Source organism: Ornithodoros turicata, chromosome 2 (assembly GCF_037126465.1).
Source record: "Ornithodoros turicata isolate Travis chromosome 2, ASM3712646v1, whole genome shotgun sequence".
NCBI lineage: Eukaryota > Metazoa > Arthropoda > Arachnida > Ixodida > Argasidae > Ornithodoros > Ornithodoros turicata.
Window position 1 is genome coordinate 138279598 of NC_088202.1, and position 18135 is coordinate 138297732.

An 18135-nucleotide genomic window follows, 5' to 3' on the forward strand; every position below is an offset into this window, starting at 1 on the left:
TCACGTATGTTGGCTGCGTCACGACTGTAGCCAGGATGAGATGAGATGGTGTGATAACAGATGAAGGAATGATGAGAGCCAAAAATTAAGATTTAAGGCAGTCACTGCAGAGTTGGCGAGAAGTCCGAGCAGTACTCATAACCTTGAGCGGGGCCAGATTCCGGGAGAAAGCAGACGAGGCTGCGAATTTTGGAGTGTCTGTCCGTGAAAGAGCCTTTGGGATGTAGGACATCATCCACCGTGCAGTTCCTGCAATGGCCGAGGTATTTCTCCCGCACCGCAGCATATGCACAGCAATGTAGTATAGGATGTGCTCGATAGTTTCAGTTTGTCAATAACAAAATGAACCATCATGCATCAAAGTGTGTCAGCCAATCGCTGTTGCGAATCAAGGGCATCGTTTGAGGAATGGAGAAATCATCGCAGGTGGGCAATTATTGCGCGTCTGTGACTACACTCTTAGAAATGAACTTCACCACATAGCACGCTCCTAGCCAACCATCACCCCGTATGACAACGTTCTCGCCCCTGATTTGCTGAAAACGGGAGGAGGAGCCTATTTTTGTGTCAATTATGCACGGCACAAAATAGGCTCCTCCTCCCGTTTTCAATAAATCTAGGGCGAGAACATTGTCATTCGGGGTGACCGTTGGCCAGGAGCGTGCTATGTGGTGAAGTTCATTTTTAAGAGTGTACACTCTTAAAAATGAACTTCACCGCATAGCACGCTCCTGGCCAACCATCATCTGATATCGATATCGCTATCTGATATCTATCTATCAGATCTATCAGATATCTATCAGATATCGCTATCTGCCCTGATTTGTTGAAAACGGGAGGCGTACGCCATTTCTGTGACACTTATGCAGTTCATAATTGTCACAGAAAAGACGTACGCCCCCCCGTTTTCAACAAATCAGGGCAGATAACGATATCATTCGAGATAATGGTTGGCTAGGAGCGTGCTATGCGGTGAAGTTCATTTTTAAGAGTGTAGGGAAACACAGTGTAACTGGTAAACAATGAAGGCTTATAACGCCACAAACGCGGAACGCATATATACTATTTAGTTTAAAACTGAGGTCACGCAAAAGTTTTTTATCGCTGTGTTTGAGAGCAACGTGTTCTTTAGAAAACGATGCGCTCTAGCGCTCTAATTAGAGTGAAACGGCAGTCCGCAGCTGGGATAGATGCGTTCTAAATAAACAAACACATACTTTACGTGCATCCACACAGCTTCAGCGCGCTGGAGTTGCAGTCTTCGCACTTGTGGAGCTACAATATCCATATTACTTTTAGCCCTATATCCAATGGAATCCAATACAGCTTCGGGTGGGCTGCAGTAACTTTTACAGAGATCGGATTCAGAGACAAGCGAAGCGCGCAATGATATTATGACACCACGCGTTTGCGGGATTATGCAAAGCACGGAAAGAACACAAAACACAGAAGTAGATCAAGACCAGACTTGTACGTATCTTGAGTACGTACTCAAAATACAGTATTTTAAATACTTTTTCCGGTATTTTGGTACTCTACTCAATACTTTTTGCGACAAGTATTTTTAATGTATTTAAAATATTTTTTTTCGGTATTTGCTACTCAGTACTCAAAATACTTTCCTTCCTCGTCAAGCCATATCCAGCACGCTTCCCGCCGTGCCGAGATTTTCAGCTCACTGGAATTTAACGCCCTTTTTCTTCGTTTTATTTTTTTCGGGAATTCGCGAATCTGTCATTTATCCTGTTGTACAATAGGCTGGTCCCAAGCCTGGCCTTGCATCTCAATAGCCAGCTTCGTCAGAAAACCGTTCCTATTCATATTGCCAGGTGAATCTCCAGGGGAGTAGGTACAAGATAATCCCGACATTTATTTCCTTGGTCATCAAAACAATAAACACGTGCCAGAGGTTGAAAGACCCGAACCGACATACAGGAGGGATTACGAAGTTTTGGGTCAGAACATATCAACAAAGTTTACTTGGGTTCACCAAAGTTCACCAAACATTACTTGACACCAAGACGTTGCAAATGAAAGATATGCATCGCTGATGATGGTTTATTCCTTTCATTTGTAAGGCCACGTTCAGAATACGCGTTTCACTTACTGCTAATACTAAAGTACTTTAAAGAGTATCTTAAATACTTCTTAGAGTATTTAGTACTCTACTCAAATTACTTTCAGTTTTGAGTATTTTGTACTCTATTTTAAATACTTTTCCGTAGAGTATTTAGTATCTTATTTTAAATACTTTTGCGCAGTATTTTGTACAAGTCTGAATTCAAGACCCAAGGAGGAGATACTTATAGTAGGCAAGCTTGCGCTGAAGACTGGGAGGTCGTGGGTTCGAATCCAGCCACCGGCTGTGCCGTCAGAAGTTATTCATGGGATTTCTGGCGGATTTCCAGACGAATGTCGGTACAGTTTCCCTCATCACCACCGCCGAAGCCGGGACGCACACTATATAGACCCCTGTCCTTCCTGCTGTGCTCTCTCCATCTGTCCACGTCTTACGCCGGTCATAGCCACAGTTGCGTCGCGGCGCTAACACACACAAAAAAAGGTGAGAGACTTTAAAGGCATGAAAACCTGGTCACACCACAAGAAATTCACTTCACCACAAACGAGGGAAATGCAAGGGATATAACAGGCGACATCTGCCAGTGTGGTCCTCGCCTTCCTCTGACCGCCCGCGCGGCACGCTTTTCGATAACCGAATACAGAAGCCTTTACTTAGCGGACAACATAAATATTCCGAGATTCTGTGACTCATAATGTAAGGTAATGCGTTTAACAAAATAAAAATGAGATGCAAGGCTTGGTGTATCGTACTGAAAAAAAAAAAAAAAAAAAAGACATTGGCCCCATCAACATAGATGCTGGCTATACGTACATCCCTCTGATGTGCATGGCATGAGCGCTGTCTCCCCTGACATCCTGATCGGAGAGATTTCGGTTCATTTGCATAGCAAAATTCGGCGATCAAACGCACGTGCACCCTACAGAATTATTTAAAAGTGAAATGGCTTTCAACTGGGCTTATTTCCCGGCTTATCTCACTTATGCACGAAATTCCCTAATGAGGGAGTTAATTAATCAGTTTTAGGAAATTAGTCACGTTGTAGTAATATGCTCATATCTTTTTATATGATATTGATAGATAGATAAGTGCTTTATTTAAACATTCTATACATTACAAATTATAAGCGGGACCGCTAGGCACGCCTGTAATGCGGTCCCCGTAAAAATTACAGTGATTACTATGGAACGGGTGAAGATTAAAAAACACCCTGTATATATAATCCGAGAGATCCGTCGATTCCGGGGTGTCCATTGTCACTGATCCTTTCTGTATTTGCCTCCGAGAAGCACCTGCGTTACGTGTGCTGCTTTACGCAAAAGACATGATGTCTGTTCAACGCCAAGCTGTCAGTACAAATCATTCTCATTGGTCGGCTAGCGAAGACATGTGGTGCCGACTTCCGAGCAGGTCCTCCTTTCTCCTCTTGTCCCATTCCTCCACATATCAGACGCTTTGCGGAAGGCGAGGCCACTATAGGAAAGGTCTGGAAAGTCCGAAGATGTCTCCCCTTGTCGCAGTCGTATTCTTGGGATGGGCTTGCCTGGCAGCGTCGCAAGTTACGGGCGAATGGCAGATTCAGGACCCCACCGAGAGCTTGTATTTGGAATTAGCTCATTTCGCCGTATCTCATCAACTCGAAGGGCGAAGATATTACGACACCGTTGTTGAGCTTCTAGAGGTCGAAACTCAGGTAATGCGAAGGGAAAGGCTCATCTTTTTCTGCACTGCCCTTTCACGTGAGCAAATTGTACGGAGAGGCCTGGTGTTCAGTTTTGATATACAGTCAACCCTCGATTTATGAATCTTCGATTTATGAATTCCCTCGCTTTATGAACACGAGCACGGGAACCAAACTTTTTCCATTCATTTTTCCCTCGTTTTATGAATCTCGATATTCGAATAATGAACGGAATTTCTGGGAACCAACTAGGAGTTGCCCAGCGTTTTTGCCCTCAATTTATGAACGGATCGTTCCGAGGTCAACAGAAACCTTCAAAGGGATAATTCCGTGGTCTTAAGAATGACGCCTGAACAGGCAAAACGTTTTCCAGGTATTGCACCCTCGGTATTGCACCATCGGTTCTTAACCCCTCGAAACCCGAACAACAAGTGTTCCTGACCTCAGTTGATGAATAAGGTGGTCGTTGTCACCCGGAGATTAATAAACGGAGGTTAAAAATCCCGGAGGAAATCCGAGACCAGCCCAGTGTGAATGTGGTGACATCTCTTATTTCCAAGATTGACACAGCGGAAGGCATGGTCCAAAGCAAAATTAAACAATTTAGTATTGCATAATAAACAGAGTGTGAATGCGCTAACGTCTGTTCTTTGTGAGATTATACAGCAGAAGGCATGGTCAAAACCAAAATTACACAATATATGGCATTATAAACACAATCCCAACTCGGAAATACTGTTGCATTTGCTCGATAGTACTCAGTTAACTGAATTTTCGATTTATGAATCCCTCGATTTATGAACGATTTTTCGGGGAACCGAGGGTGTTCATAAATCGAGGGTTGACTGTAGTAGGTTCACGAAGATGGTAACTACGTAAAATTGTAGGTATTCGTTTAGGATTGAAAGCAGCCAAAGGTTATGGTGCAGTTGTAAGAAGCACGAAAGGTGCTCACGACGCTCTGTGGTGCATTAGTCGGGTTCATCTGCAGGCGTAGCACACTTGTTGCGCACTGTTGTGCAGTGCTGGACAAAAGTTTATGGAACACGCTCCGGCGCATTCCTTCCTCAGAGTGACATGCTATAGCAGCGAATGGGAGCGTAAGGACATACAGACATGTGTCTAGGTAAACCAGTCACCAGGTTACAAGATAACCTAGTTGCGCGTTCCGCAAACTTTTGCCCAGCATTGTACTGTCGGATGACGTTCTTAGTAGTGGCAACTTTGCTTTACAACATTCTGTACATTAAATAGAGTTTCGCGCAGGGTGATTAACCAGCTACATACCGTGTACATACTCCATATACAGTCAACCTTCGATTTATGAACCTTCGATTTATGAATTCCCTCGTTTTATGAACACGAGCACGGGGAACCAAACTTTTTTCATTCATTTTTCCCTCGTTTTATGAACCTCGATATTCGGGATTTCGATTTCTGGGAACCAACTAGGAGTTGCCCAGCGTTTTTGCCCTCAATTTATGAACGGATCGTTCCGAGGTCAACAGAAACCTTCAAAGGGATAATTCCGTGGTCTTATGAATGACGCCTGAATGGAGAAAACGTTTTCCAGGTATTGCACCCTCGGTTCTTAACCCCTCGAAATCGGAACAACAAACGGGTTTTCCGGGGTCGCACAAGGTGCGACCAAGTGTTCCTGACCTCAGTTGATGAATAAGGTGGTCGCTGTCACCCGGAGATTAATAAACGGAGGTTAAAAATCCCGGAAGAAATCCGAGACCAGTCCAGTGCGAATGTTGTGACATCTCTTATTTCCAAGATTGACACAGCGGAAGGCATGGTCCAAAGCAAAATTAAACAATTCAGTATTGCATAATAAACAGAGTGTGAATGCGCTAACGTCTGTTCTTTGTGAGATTGATACAGCAGAAGGCATGGTCAAAAGCAAAATTACACAGTATATGGCATTATAAACACAATCCCAACTCGGAAATACTGTTGCATTTGCTCGATAGTACTCAGTTAACTGTATTTTCGATTTATGAATCACTCGATTTATGAACGATTTTTCGGGGAACCGAGGGTGTTCATAAATCGAGGGTTGACTAGTTGGAGGTCACACAAATAGGACTTCGTCGATATGGGATTCGACTGCATTCACATCAAACGCTTTCAGTCTAGCGGTGACATAAGCAAGCATTCGATGAATGAGAGACACATTAGAAGTTTACAGGTCGCCGAGTGACTAACTCTTCCATTTGATTCGGGTTTTATGGGCGCATCAGCTAACTTACTCTTTGAGATCTCACACACCTTAGTGATTTCGAAATATGAAGACTAGTATTAAAGGGCCTTTCGCATACGGAAACATGTGTATGAGACTGATCCGGTATAGTGTTTGGCACCGCGCTTCACAGCGTACTTTGTAAAATTTATCTTCCGAAACCAGCTTACATGTTAAATAAAGGAGTTTTAAAGATTCACACTACCAGCTAAGGAAGCCCCAGCGATAGTAACATCATGATGATGACGTAGGCCAGGCATAGGAATCAATGTTGATAGGAATGGGGGCGCAGCGCAGCCATTGTCCCCGAGCGCGTCTGCTTTGCGTTCGCACCACAATATATTAAAGACTGGTTTAGAGTCCGACGTAGTCTTCGCCCATCTCCGCCTGCGTTCCGCGCCTACAGTCAGCGTTCGCTACGCTACGCGCCTTGGAGATTCATTTCATTTCATCATTTCATGAAACTCGGCAATTTAATCTCTAAGTTTAAAGACCAGGTGCCCCCAGAATCCCAGAGCGGAGTGGTGTCCCAGATAAATTGCCAGGACTGCGACGCCAATTACATCGGTGAAACAGGCCGTAAATGCCGTACCCGATTCAGGGAACATAAACGGGACGTCAAGAATGCAACAAATGCGACGAGGTCGAAAGACAACTGGGCACATCTTTGACTTCGAGAACGCGCTAACCTTAGCTCGGGAACAAGTGTGGGGCTACAGGAAGCTTCTGGAGTCGTGGCATATGCGACGTGGCCCACTCGCGGGCAATGTGAACCGTGGCCCTCTCCCAGACATGTAGAGAGACCTCCTCAAATGGTTGTCATTCACTCCTGTGTGCGCTCGCACTCATGCACTCTTAAAAATGAACTTCACCACATAGCACGCTCCTAGCCAATCATCATCCCGAATGACAACGTTCTCGCCCCTGATTTGTTGAAAACGGGAGGCGGAGCCTATTTTGTGTGGCCATTATGCACGGCACAGAATAGGCTCCGCCTCCCGTTTTCAACAAATCAGGGGCGAGAACGTTGTCATTCGGTATGATGGTTGGCTAGGAGCGTGCTATGTGGTGAAGTTCATTTTTAAGAGTGTGATGTCTCCTGGATGGGAGATGAAACGTCTGTTTAAGTAAATTGCTAGCTTGTTATGTGAAGTCGGTGTAATTTCATTTCTGGTTCCTTAACAGTTTCGATCAAAAACTCAATGGGCGACGTCATGTGGGGGAAAGTGGAGTCCAGCGGAACCCACGCCGTGCACAGCTCGCTGGCGAGGAGGAGGAGGAGGAGTGTCGTTGGGAGGAACCCGAGAGGTCTGCCTGCCTGATTAGGCGGCATGTTTCTCGGGAAGGGAAAGGTGGTGGAGAGGAGGAGAGGAAAGGGTGAAGTGGAAGACCGAGCGGAATCCGCTCGGGGGGAGGATAGCTGCGTCCATGGGCCGACTTCAGGGGAACTGTGCCGGCATACGCCTATTACACATCTGAGGGAAACCCAGGAAAAACCCCAGACGGCACAGCCGGCCCGCGGATTCGAACCGCGGACCTCCCAGTCTCCAAGCGCACGCGTTACCGCTGCGCCACCGGAGCTGGTCAGCTCGCTGGCCACCGCCAGATGTAGAGCATTGCTCTACTCCCCCGACGGCGGCTGATGAGCCGCGCATTACCGCCGCGCCACACTTCACGAGTGTCGTCGAACTATATGAACTCATCGGCGGCGGCTTGCAATGCGCGTCGTTACGCCCCGCTCCGTCGGACTCTAAACCGCGCTCCCTGATTGGACTTCTCCGTGTGACGTTGTCTCCGATTTCCAGAAAGGGAAACTTGGCACACTCTCAACATCCGGCGTCTGCTCTTTTCATGCATTAGATGGAATTGCGCAGAAACCGCTCCACTAATTTGGGTCAGGTTTTCGGTGTTTTTGTCAGTGATGCACCGGAGTAAAACGGCGCTATATAGTTTCCGAATCGACCGGAACGGATGCGACGGTCCCTTCAAACGTGTACAGTCTCTCCTAATCCCGTTGTTTTGCTGCAGGTTGTTAGTGGAATGAACTACAAGCTAAAGTTGCTGGTCAAGCCGTCCGAGTGTGCCTTGGGTAAACCGTACAGTTCGAGTTGTACACCGCAGAGAGACGCGGTAAGTTGTGTTGGAACCTGAGCCGATGAGGAAGGACCTGCCGGCAAATGGCGTCCCACGTAAATGAGCAATGAAGGACTCAGTCATGAATTTGTTCTGTTTTTTGCTGTGGCATATCACGCAAGGAATAACCTATGCTCTTGCGCAAGGACGATTGTCCTACCTGTCCTCTCTCCCGCGCGAGAGAGGTCCTTGATGCGCACATGCCCTTTGGAAATCCTTCGACAGCTTCGAAAAGACCCAGTGGCCCTAACACTGTCTCGAATGTGCATGTTACTCGGATTGCTTCGGTACAGCGTGCGCCGCGTTTCATTGGTCATTATATTTGCTCTTCCCTTGTGCACTGAGAAGTCGGCCCAGGACGCACATTCCCCCAGGGCGTGAGTCGTGACGTTGCCCACATACGTGAGGCCGACAACGGCAAGCCCTATCACCACCACCACCACCACTGAGCCCACACCCGTGGTGGTGGCAGTGGTGTGAGGGGGGGCCGTAGGGGCGATCGCCCCGGTCGCAAGATTTTTGGTGGCGCAAATTATCGACAGAGAAAAAAAAAAGTTCGATATAAACAGAGTGTAGCTGTTTATCACTTGAAAAAAAAAATCATTTTTTAACATCGTGCGTTGTTGGAACGATATTCTGGGCCCTTCAAAGCCGGAGGCGATTCAAGCGAGGTTCGATGTACCACATCGGTGCAAAATTGCATCTTGTGTGCTTCGGCAGTAGACTGTGTGCTTTGAGACAGCAGCACAAAGTCCATGAAACGCTTACAGGATTGGGGGGGGGGGGGTGAGAGGGCTCGCCGTTGTCGGCCTCATAGAGGTGGGGGAATGTGCGTCCTGGGCAGACTTCTAAGGGAACTGTGACGACATGTCTGAAAGCGTCTGCAGAAAACACAGGAACAACCGCAGACAGCACAGCCGATACGGGGATTCGAACCCGGGTACCTCCCAGTCCTGACGTGACATGGCCCATACAGCCCATACATTACACTGTACTGCACGGAAACAACCAGCGGAATTCGACAAAGTCATCCAAAAATAGTCAAAGCTAGAAGTGGTCGTCCCATCTAGAACTCCTGTAAAACTAGTCGCCTCCGACTGCAATATAACTGTAAAACCCTGTACAAAAGAAATCATTCACATAACACGGACGCGCGTTCCTTCTTCGTTTTTGCGGTACATGGGTAAAGCGATAACTTATTCAAGAATAACCTCTATGCAGAACTCCGCCGAAGGAGTGCTGATGCGGAGGTGATCCATCAGGATCCATCTTCGTGTTGTCTGTTCAGAATATATTTAATAACCCGTTCAAAACATTGATATAGAACATATAGTCTTCTATGTCCTAGTCGTAGTCATACTCTATACACTCTAAACTGGAAAACACCCTTATGGGTGTAAATGGCTTGTCCTATAACTGACACCTCTTTTTACACCGTACATGGTCTGGAACACCCTTTTTAGAGGGCGTATTCCGCGTAAATCACCCCTGGAAGGGCGCTTTTCTTTCAAAATGCCTTCTTTTGCACCCTTTAAACACCCTTTTAGAAGGGTATAAGATCGTTAAACACCCTCCTAAAGGTGTATAAAGGGTGCAAAAGACGACATTTTCAAGGAAAAGCGCCCTTTCAAAGGGCGTTTTACACGGGATACACCCTATAAAAAGGGTGTTCCAGACCATACGATGTAAAAAGAGGAGTCAATTATAGGACAAGCGATTTACACCCATAAGGGTGTTTTTCAGTTTACCGTGTAGTCACGTTTGCTACGTATTCTTTAATTAGTAAGCGCCTCGTATTTCGTGTCTGATTAAATTCTCTCTCATTCCAGCATTCTAAAGTATGTACTGCGTACTTCCACCAACGCGGGCCTGGATCGAGACCTACCCTCGTTTCGTACTCGTGCCAGAAAAGACTACTGAGCACACGATATTCATTTCACGAATTTGTTCGTTTGTAATAAATCATGCTGTATAAGACGAGGTTGTAGCAGTACGACATCACTGGGAAAAGCGGCTCAGCCGTAAACAGCTGAGCGAGCACAGGCTCATGCCTCGGGAAGGTGAGTGATCAGCGCTAACATCAGACTTCGAGACACCATAACAGCTACACTCTTAAAAATGAACTTCACCACATAGCACGCTCCTAGCCAACCATCATCCCGAATGACAACGTTCTCGCCCCTGATTTGTTGAAACTGGGAGGAGGAGCCTATTTTGTGGCCATTATGCACGGCACAAAATAGGCTCCTCCTCCCGTTTTCAACAAATCTAGGGCGAGAACGTCGTCATTCGGGGTGATGGTTGGCTAGGAGCGTGCTATGTGGTGAAGTTCATTTTTTAAGAGAGCCCTATCGCCACCACCACCACCACCATTACCACCACCATTTTTAAGAGTGTACGGTCACAGAGGTGTATCTCCGCCAGCGGATTATGCCCGCGGGAATGGGCCGATATGTTAATGGCTTACCAGCATGTGTACGACGTATGGTTCTCCTGTGGGTTCCAGCCAGTTCGGGTGTCCCGGGGAATGTGACAGGCTGACGGGGCCACAGAAAGTCGCTGTCTCAAACGAATCACTATTGAACCGCTTAGAGGAGACAGCCGTTCCATTCCAGCGACACCCCAGGCTTCGCGCCAGTATAGGACAACTGACATTCTCCTTCCATCTATCCTCAGCATACACTCTTAAAAATGAACTTCACCACATAGCACGCTCCTAGCCAACCATCACCCCGAATGACAACGTTCTCGCCCTAGATTTGTTGAAAACGGGAGGAGGAGCCTATTTTGTGTCCATTATGCACGGCAGTTCCCCTAGAAGTCGGCCCAGGACGCACATTTCCCCAGGGCGTCAGTCGTGACGTTGCCCACATACGTGAGGCCGACAACGGCAAGCCCTTTCAACATCACCACCACCACCACCACCCACCACCATCATTTTTAAGAGTGTAGAGTTGATCCAACGCTCGCTTTCCGAATCCCACGTAACACCTCTCGTCGAGACACTGCATTAATTCATCGGATGTGACTCAATATGTTTTTTTTACAGCTCAGTGGCGTTACCGCTTACGGTAAGTTGACTGTCCCAAGATTCTGTCACTGCGGTGACCTGGAAGATCTATAGACCACATCCTTCTCCACTGCACGCGCTACCAACCTCTCAGAACCATACACTTTCAGTGTCTCTAAACCAGTTGAATTCTCGCGCTTTCACTGTGTCAAAATATAGCTTGGTTCATGGCCAGATCCAGCTCACCAGCGCTCTGCCCTCAGAGCTCTTCTGACGTGTTTTTGGACGCCCTAGGACTTCGGCCCTCACTGTGAGATGACTCATGTTGTTCCAGCCTCAGAACATCAGTTTATCTCTTGTTCAACAGGTGCCGCTTGCGTCGATTTCCGTCGTAGGAATGTGTGTATGAGTGAGCAAAAATGTAAGAGTGAAAGGAGGGTGGTTGAGAGTGAGTGGCTGGTTTGTCGTCCCTTCAGATGACGCACCCCGAAAGTCGCTGGAGAGGCGTGTTAGCTTAGCTCAATTGGTAGAGCCCTGGGGGCTTAATCGCTTCATCGTCGTTACAGTCGTTATGAGCTAACGAGCAGCGGGAAATTCAAAAAGGCGAGCAGGAAATTCGAAAAGATGGGCACGTGACACATTGCGCGTGACGTATCCCACGCCCTTCACGTATCGCGCGAAGAGCACCTTGCACGTGTTTTATCACGTGCCCTTCTCGACGAGTGCCCGCCTCTCGTTAGCTCCTAACGCGTGCAAATGATTAAGCCCCCTGGACCGGTAATCCAGAAGATGTGGGTTCGATCCCTACAGCTGGCTAACCTTTTCAGTGACTTTCACCTTTCATCATTATTCCATTTCACCACATTACCGCCAGCAATGGGGTAGAGTATCGCTCCTGGTGATGAAGCTCTCCAGTCATCATCATTAAAATAAAGTTGTTGTTTGGATAAGATTTTGAAGATAGTGAACGCCATGCAGACGGGGAAGCCGATTAACACGTTTTGTTAACGCAAATACTTTACGTGTTTGCTTTAGAAGCATGCGTATCTACTTAACTACGTCGCCTGCGACGAATGTTTTTCGCAACATGATCATTGTATAGGCAACAGTTCGAAGCATTGCGGGCGCACTACTTTGCGACTCGGAGGAGTCATATGCGCCCGCCTATCAGCCAATCACAGACGTCATCACGTCTGCAGATGGTGCTGGCCTGTAGGAATGAACTTGTCCCGAAGCATGATCAGCTCTCCCTGGTTTTGGAGAGCGTGTATAAAGATGCCAGCCAAGTAACACTCGACCCTATGTCTTGAAACGACGCGTCAGAGTACTACACCGCAGCTGGCGAACAGCTCCCGTCTGAGGGGACGAGCAGGTGGGCAGACATTGCGCGACGATATAGGAACACGCTATAAGACAGGTTTAGAGCATCACGAATTCTACCCGAAGCTGTTTACTACATGCCCTCGCAGCATTTTTCGTATACGTATAGCGGTAAGCTGGTAAGACATGAAGGGTCTGAAAATGTCTCCACTCTTTGCAGCCTTCCTGCTGGGATGTGCCTGCCTCGTGGCAGTACAGGACAATGGAGAACGGAAATATTCTGATGATGAAGACAAAGACAACGGAGGTTGGGTGAAGCAGGACCCGTTTTCCAGTCCCATATACTGGGAGCTGGCTGATTTCGCTGTATATCATCGAGTCAGTGGGCTGCGTTATTACGACATCGTGGTCAATATCCTGGAAGTCCAGACTCAGGTAACCAGAAAACGAAGCTGCTTTCCTTTTTGCGCCTCAATACGCCTTGTCTTCCGGGTACGGAGCTTTACTTTATATAGAGGTGATCGCAGATGTCGGGAAGGTATATACGACCGAGATAAGAACGATGGAGCTCAATAAATTCTTATCTCGGTCGTATACAGTAGGTCGGTCCGTAGGACAGGTATGAGATCTTATAAAACGCAATCAGCAGGTTTTGTGCGGAAGGGGTAGCGTGATTGCTTAGCAAAAAAAGAAAAACACACACAAAAAACAAGAAGCTATCAAAAGTGACATCAAGGCGGTGAAAGCGCAGCTGTAAGATTCAACGGATATACTATAGCAATGGGACTGATTTCCGCCATTTTTAGTCAGGCACAGTGGGGGGGGGGGGGGGGGGGGGTCAGCGCCCCCTAGACCACCCCAATCTGTGTAACTTAGCCTGACCTAACCTAACTAAAATGCGCTTACCTGATTTAACCCAAGGCTCATACCTTTGGCAACATTACCCATCCGAAGCCGTTAGGCTTAGCGTGCATGGCCGTGTTTTTTCTGTGCTTCAGATGGTGTTAATGAAATGCATGTAAAAAAGGTTCCGGACCACATCATTTTATAATTCTTATATTTTTAGGCTCGGTATATGGTCTTCTCTCACTTCCATGCATCATTTCACTTTTAAACACGCTCACCAACTTTTAAAGGGCACCAGTCCCACCGCTATACACTCTTAAAAATGAACTTCACCGCATAGCACGCTCCTGGCCAACCATCATCTCAAATGATATCGTTATCTGCCCTGATTTGTTGAAAACAGGAGGCGTACGCCTTTTTGTGACAATTATGAACAGCATAAGTGTCACAAAAAGGCGTACGCCTCCCGTTTTCGACAAATCAGGGCAGATAACGATATCATTTGAGATGATGGTTGGCCAGGAGCGTGCTATGCGGTGAAGTTCATTTTTAAGAATGTAGTACAGCCGATTCAACTGCGTGCGAATATAAAGAACTGCGTGCGAATTTTATTGAAACAATTTGCGAGTGACTCAGTGCTGAGAAAGCATTTGACAGCGTTGCTCCAGCTTTTATTAATGTCCTTGTTGCAGAAAGCTAATCACACTAACTACAAGCTAAAACTTCTGGTAGCGTCGTCCGACTGCATCGTTGACGTCCACCCATACACCAACGATTGTCAACCACGGAAAGGGGTGGTAAGTTTGGCAATGATGTGCAAGTTGTCCGTACCGTAGTTAGAATGGGTCTGAATACGTTCTCCACAATGCTAAACACTGAATTAAGCGAAGGCTGTAGCCCTTTAGTACCCTTAGTGTACAAAGAATGTTTGCGAAACTTTTTGCTATTTGCGTAACAAAACGTTAAAAAAGAAATGCGTTGCAGTGCCGTGCCTGGCAGACGACGCTTCACGTGACTGCTCCACATACACTCTTAAGAAACGCCCTTTTTAATTTTTATTTCCTGTAACCCACTACTCCCATGTAACGCCCTCCCGAGGGACTCTTGGGAGTAAACAAATTGATTGATTGATTGTTTTTCTTAAGAAAAAAAAGGAGTGACACGGGGAGTAATTGCAGCTTCTACTCCCCTAGACTGCAATTACTCCCCATTTTAGTCCCTTAACCCCGACATTTACTCCCCAGGACTGCAAATTATCACTGAACTTCGCGAATAGTCTCCCGAATGCAACAGTCTACGTAAATATGTGCCATTGGTCAATCTGATGGCATAAGGCTGTATATAACTCAGCTAACGTAGCACTTTTCCTCCCACACAGAGTAAGAAACAGTTAGCGCATCTTTCTTCGCAAATTGTGCCTTATTTATGGCGCAAGATTTTGTATCACTCGATATATCATGGTTGACGGTTTGCTTCAAAGTATTTTCATGCTTGCACACGAATTATGTACCTGGGACTCTTACAACAGAAGTAGAAATGCAGTCTCCACTCTGTGACATTCATTTTCCCGAAAAAGTCTTTTTTTTTTTTTTTTTTTTGTGGCAGTACATTTAGTACCCAAAAGGAGTAAAATTACTCCTTTTTTTTTTTTCTTAGAGTGTAGATGGAAACCGTAGGAAATGGAGCGCGCGTCCTTTTACTAACTGAGACATCTCCCCATGCGGAGTGTAGCGCACCCGCGCGCCGACCCGCAAGTCGGAGTGTTTGTCGCGCTCTCCACCCTCCTGTCCGGTTGCACCCACCTGCAACTTAATTAACGTATTTTTATTCGCGATGTAGTAATTTTCGCGAATCGCGCGTTCAGACATTTGCGAAATTATTCGCGAGTATTTAATTTCGCGATTCCGGGGCTGTTGCCTTTAGCGGGATAAACGTCAAGTTGTGTTCGCGAGTACAATTTTTCGCGATTTTTTAGCGGTCGCGAAATTCGCGAAAATTAATACATCGCGAACAAAAATACGTTTCTGGAAATATTTTTTAAGGCTGCAAACGTGATGTCGTCAAATACAGCCTATCGCCGCAGACGAATTCAAAACAGGCTTTCTGTGGCCGGCAGTGCCTGCTAATGCTGACGATTGTCCAAGTTCCAGGGGTATATTCATGTTAATCGTAACCTTTCGAAACCCGTACGGGTTTCATCATCACAAATGAAATACCCTGCGACAGAGATAAACGCAGTCAGGAATAGCCTCAAGCATATAGAGCGTATCCGGGATCGTTCGTAAATGGTGTTTACGGAAGATAGAACAGAGGCCACAACGCGGTACAGACACAAAAGAACTGCAAATTTATGCAACGCTACTACTATATACAAAAAGTGTTTCGGAACCAAGCAGAGGAGTACTAGTTAGGGCAAACATAAGAACTGCATACACCCTTAAGCACAGAAGTCATTTTTAACACCCAGTTTTCTTCTTATAAAACTGTTAAGTTTGCCAGTAAGATGCACCATGCGAAGTAATTTACACCACAGAGTCATAATTATCGCAGAAACTGAATTTAAAATATGCCGCAAATAGCGACCGTGCGCAACGGTGGTGAAGAGCAGTACCAGCCTGTGATCTGCCTGGAACCTCGCGCTGACGCTATAAGGACTCGCTCGCTGATTGGCCTAGAAAAATGTTGTCTGCTACTCCGCTGTCGTCTGCTACTCGGCTGTTCGGGGTTCTGATAAAGCCTTTCTCCTTGCTCGGTAAAGCTTCGGGCGCTTCTTGTATCCCCAATTCTCCGGGAAAACTGGCAAAACAGGTTTACGGTGGCAAAGGAACAATGCGCTGACCCCCACTGATCGGCAAACCAGAACGAGTCTCCTTATGCCGTCATCGGTGACGTGCCATCATACCTCCTCATCCTCGTTATAGCTGGAGAGGCGAGTTAATGGTGAAGGCGCGGAGCTATATTTATGTGAGTTTTTTTCTGGGAAACAAATTGCACACATCAAAACCTTTCGCGCTATTCGGTATAATGACACACACACTTTCATCAGATGTCTTAATCTGAAATTTTTTTGGATGGCCCTCTGTACTCCTTTAAGACGTTTATTAAGTCATCAGATTAAATAGCTCCAAATGATAAGGGGGGATTGTGTATCAGGTTTCCTGCTGTAACAACGCTGTACCAACCATGAACCAATCCAAAGATGGTTCATGTACGAAAGCATATATAGGTGAACAGGTCACACGCGTAAAAACAGGTAGCAGGTACGTGTGAAAAACAGGTCACAAGTTAGACCCCCGAACATTATATGGCAAACGAAGGACGTTGGGAAATCTCGGATCCTGGCATACCAACAGTAATGCATGAACAAACATCCGGGTCAACTTCTACGACCCCCCCACCCCCTTATATATGTTTTAACATAAACTGACGGGGCCACTTTTCGGTGTTATTGTAAATGCGAAGTTTGTCGTGTCTCTGATGTCACGAAAATGTCAAGATCTTGACGCAGTTGAGGAATTGAGCGTGGAAATTTCGCACCCAGTTTACTGATGTTGCATCGCGTAGGCGGGATAACAGAAAAAAAAAAAATTATGGGCATATATTTCTACACTGATACCTTCAACAGTTCCTCAGTTGGACTACGTCCTCTATACTGTTTAACATTACGGAGGACGTGTTTAAATTGGATCATGGACTAACTGGAAGGTAAACGCCACTAATCGCCAAGTTATCCACTACTAAGGAATCAACCGGGTAGTACATTCACGAGGATTCACAGTGAATAAAGTCATTTCGAAATCGAAAGACCAGACTAATGTCGTGTCATTGGCGACCTACTGGAAGGCCATTGGACGTAGTGAAAATTTTTAAACGATTACACCATGCGTTACAAACCTTTTATTTTTTTTTTCCTCGCGTCTATATGCACATAACTGTTGAATGACAGCAGACAGAGACATGCTGTTCACGTTTGATATAAACAGGACCAGATGCTATACACGGTGTCTTTCTCGATACATCCTACTATATATAGGCCTGTTTGCAACCAGTGTGCTTTACGCGACACGCATTTCACATTTGTGTTAACTCTTTCTTCTCTCGTTTCAGCCCTATAAAATCTGTCTCGCGCACTTCGAGGAAGTTCTGACCAGCTACCAAGCCTTCCTCATTTCATACAAATGCCACGCAAAAGAAGACGATCGGAAATAAAATCTTTTCGGAAACTATATTTGCCTTCGTGTGCTTCGGACTCTTTCTGCTCGGGGTGCGTTTTGCAATCTGAGCGGACTTCTCATATAGACGGAACTGCTGTTATTGATAATCCGTGACGATCCTGCCTCGCGAGATAAATATGGTATAGTGAGCGACGCACAGTGTTCTGCCTGCCCGTCTGTGGATTAATGTTGCGCACATGATGGTTCCTTGCAAGAATGGTCCCGTAGACCATGACCTACTCAAGCGTTAAGATATAAAGGAGTAACTTGGGGAGTAATTACAGTATCGGAATTACGCTCCATTTTGAACATCTGACCCTGTTATTTACTCCCCAGCCCCGCAAATACTTATTTTATTTATTTATTTACAATACTGCGGACCTATACCTATCACTCTTAAAAATGAACTTCACCGAATAGCACGCTCTTAGCCAACCATACTCTCAAATGATATCGTTATCTGTCCTGATTTGTTGAAAACGGGTCAGATTACGATATCATTCGAGGTGGTGGTTGGCTAGGAGCGTGCTATGAGGTGAGTTCATTTTTAAGAATAGTTCCTTGCAGAACAAGGATCTAGAATAGCCTAGGAAAAGCCCTTAACCT

General features: G+C 46.1%; 1 protein-coding gene across 4 annotated transcripts; it reads left to right on the plus strand.

Moving 5' to 3' along the window:
- The first annotated feature begins 10155 nt into the window (after positions 1-10155).
- LOC135386214 (cystatin-2-like) lies at positions 10156-17543 on the plus strand. Of its 4 annotated transcripts, none has more exons than XM_064616029.1 (4): positions 10156-10199; positions 12690-12904; positions 14008-14112; positions 17423-17543. In XM_064616029.1, the coding sequence occupies exons 1-4, from the start codon at positions 10187-10189 to the stop codon at positions 17522-17524; spliced, it is 435 nt and encodes a 144-aa protein (XP_064472099.1). In that variant the 5' UTR covers positions 10156-10186; the 3' UTR covers positions 17525-17543. The 4 variants fall into 4 exon arrangements, 3 of the variants coding, with proteins under 3 accessions (XP_064472099.1, XP_064472097.1, XP_064472098.1); XR_010420634.1 differs by lacking the exon at positions 10156-10199 and adding an exon at positions 12449-12521; XM_064616028.1 differs by lacking the exon at positions 10156-10199 and adding an exon at positions 12560-12640.
- Positions 17544-18135: the final 592 nt, after the last annotated feature.

Bases quoted from the DNA above. Each gene is read 5' to 3' on its own strand.
- LOC135386214 (XM_064616027.1), top strand. From the start codon at position 12,656: ATGAAGGGTCTGAAAATGTCTCCACTCTTTGCAGCCTTCCTGCTGGGA. The intron at 12,905-14,007 runs GTAACCAGAAAA...TCCTTGTTGCAG, and splicing joins TCCTGGAAGTCCAGACTCAG to AAAGCTAATCACACTAACTA. The intron at 14,113-17,422 runs GTAAGTTTGGCA...CTCTCGTTTCAG, and splicing joins GTCAACCACGGAAAGGGGTG to CCCTATAAAATCTGTCTCGC.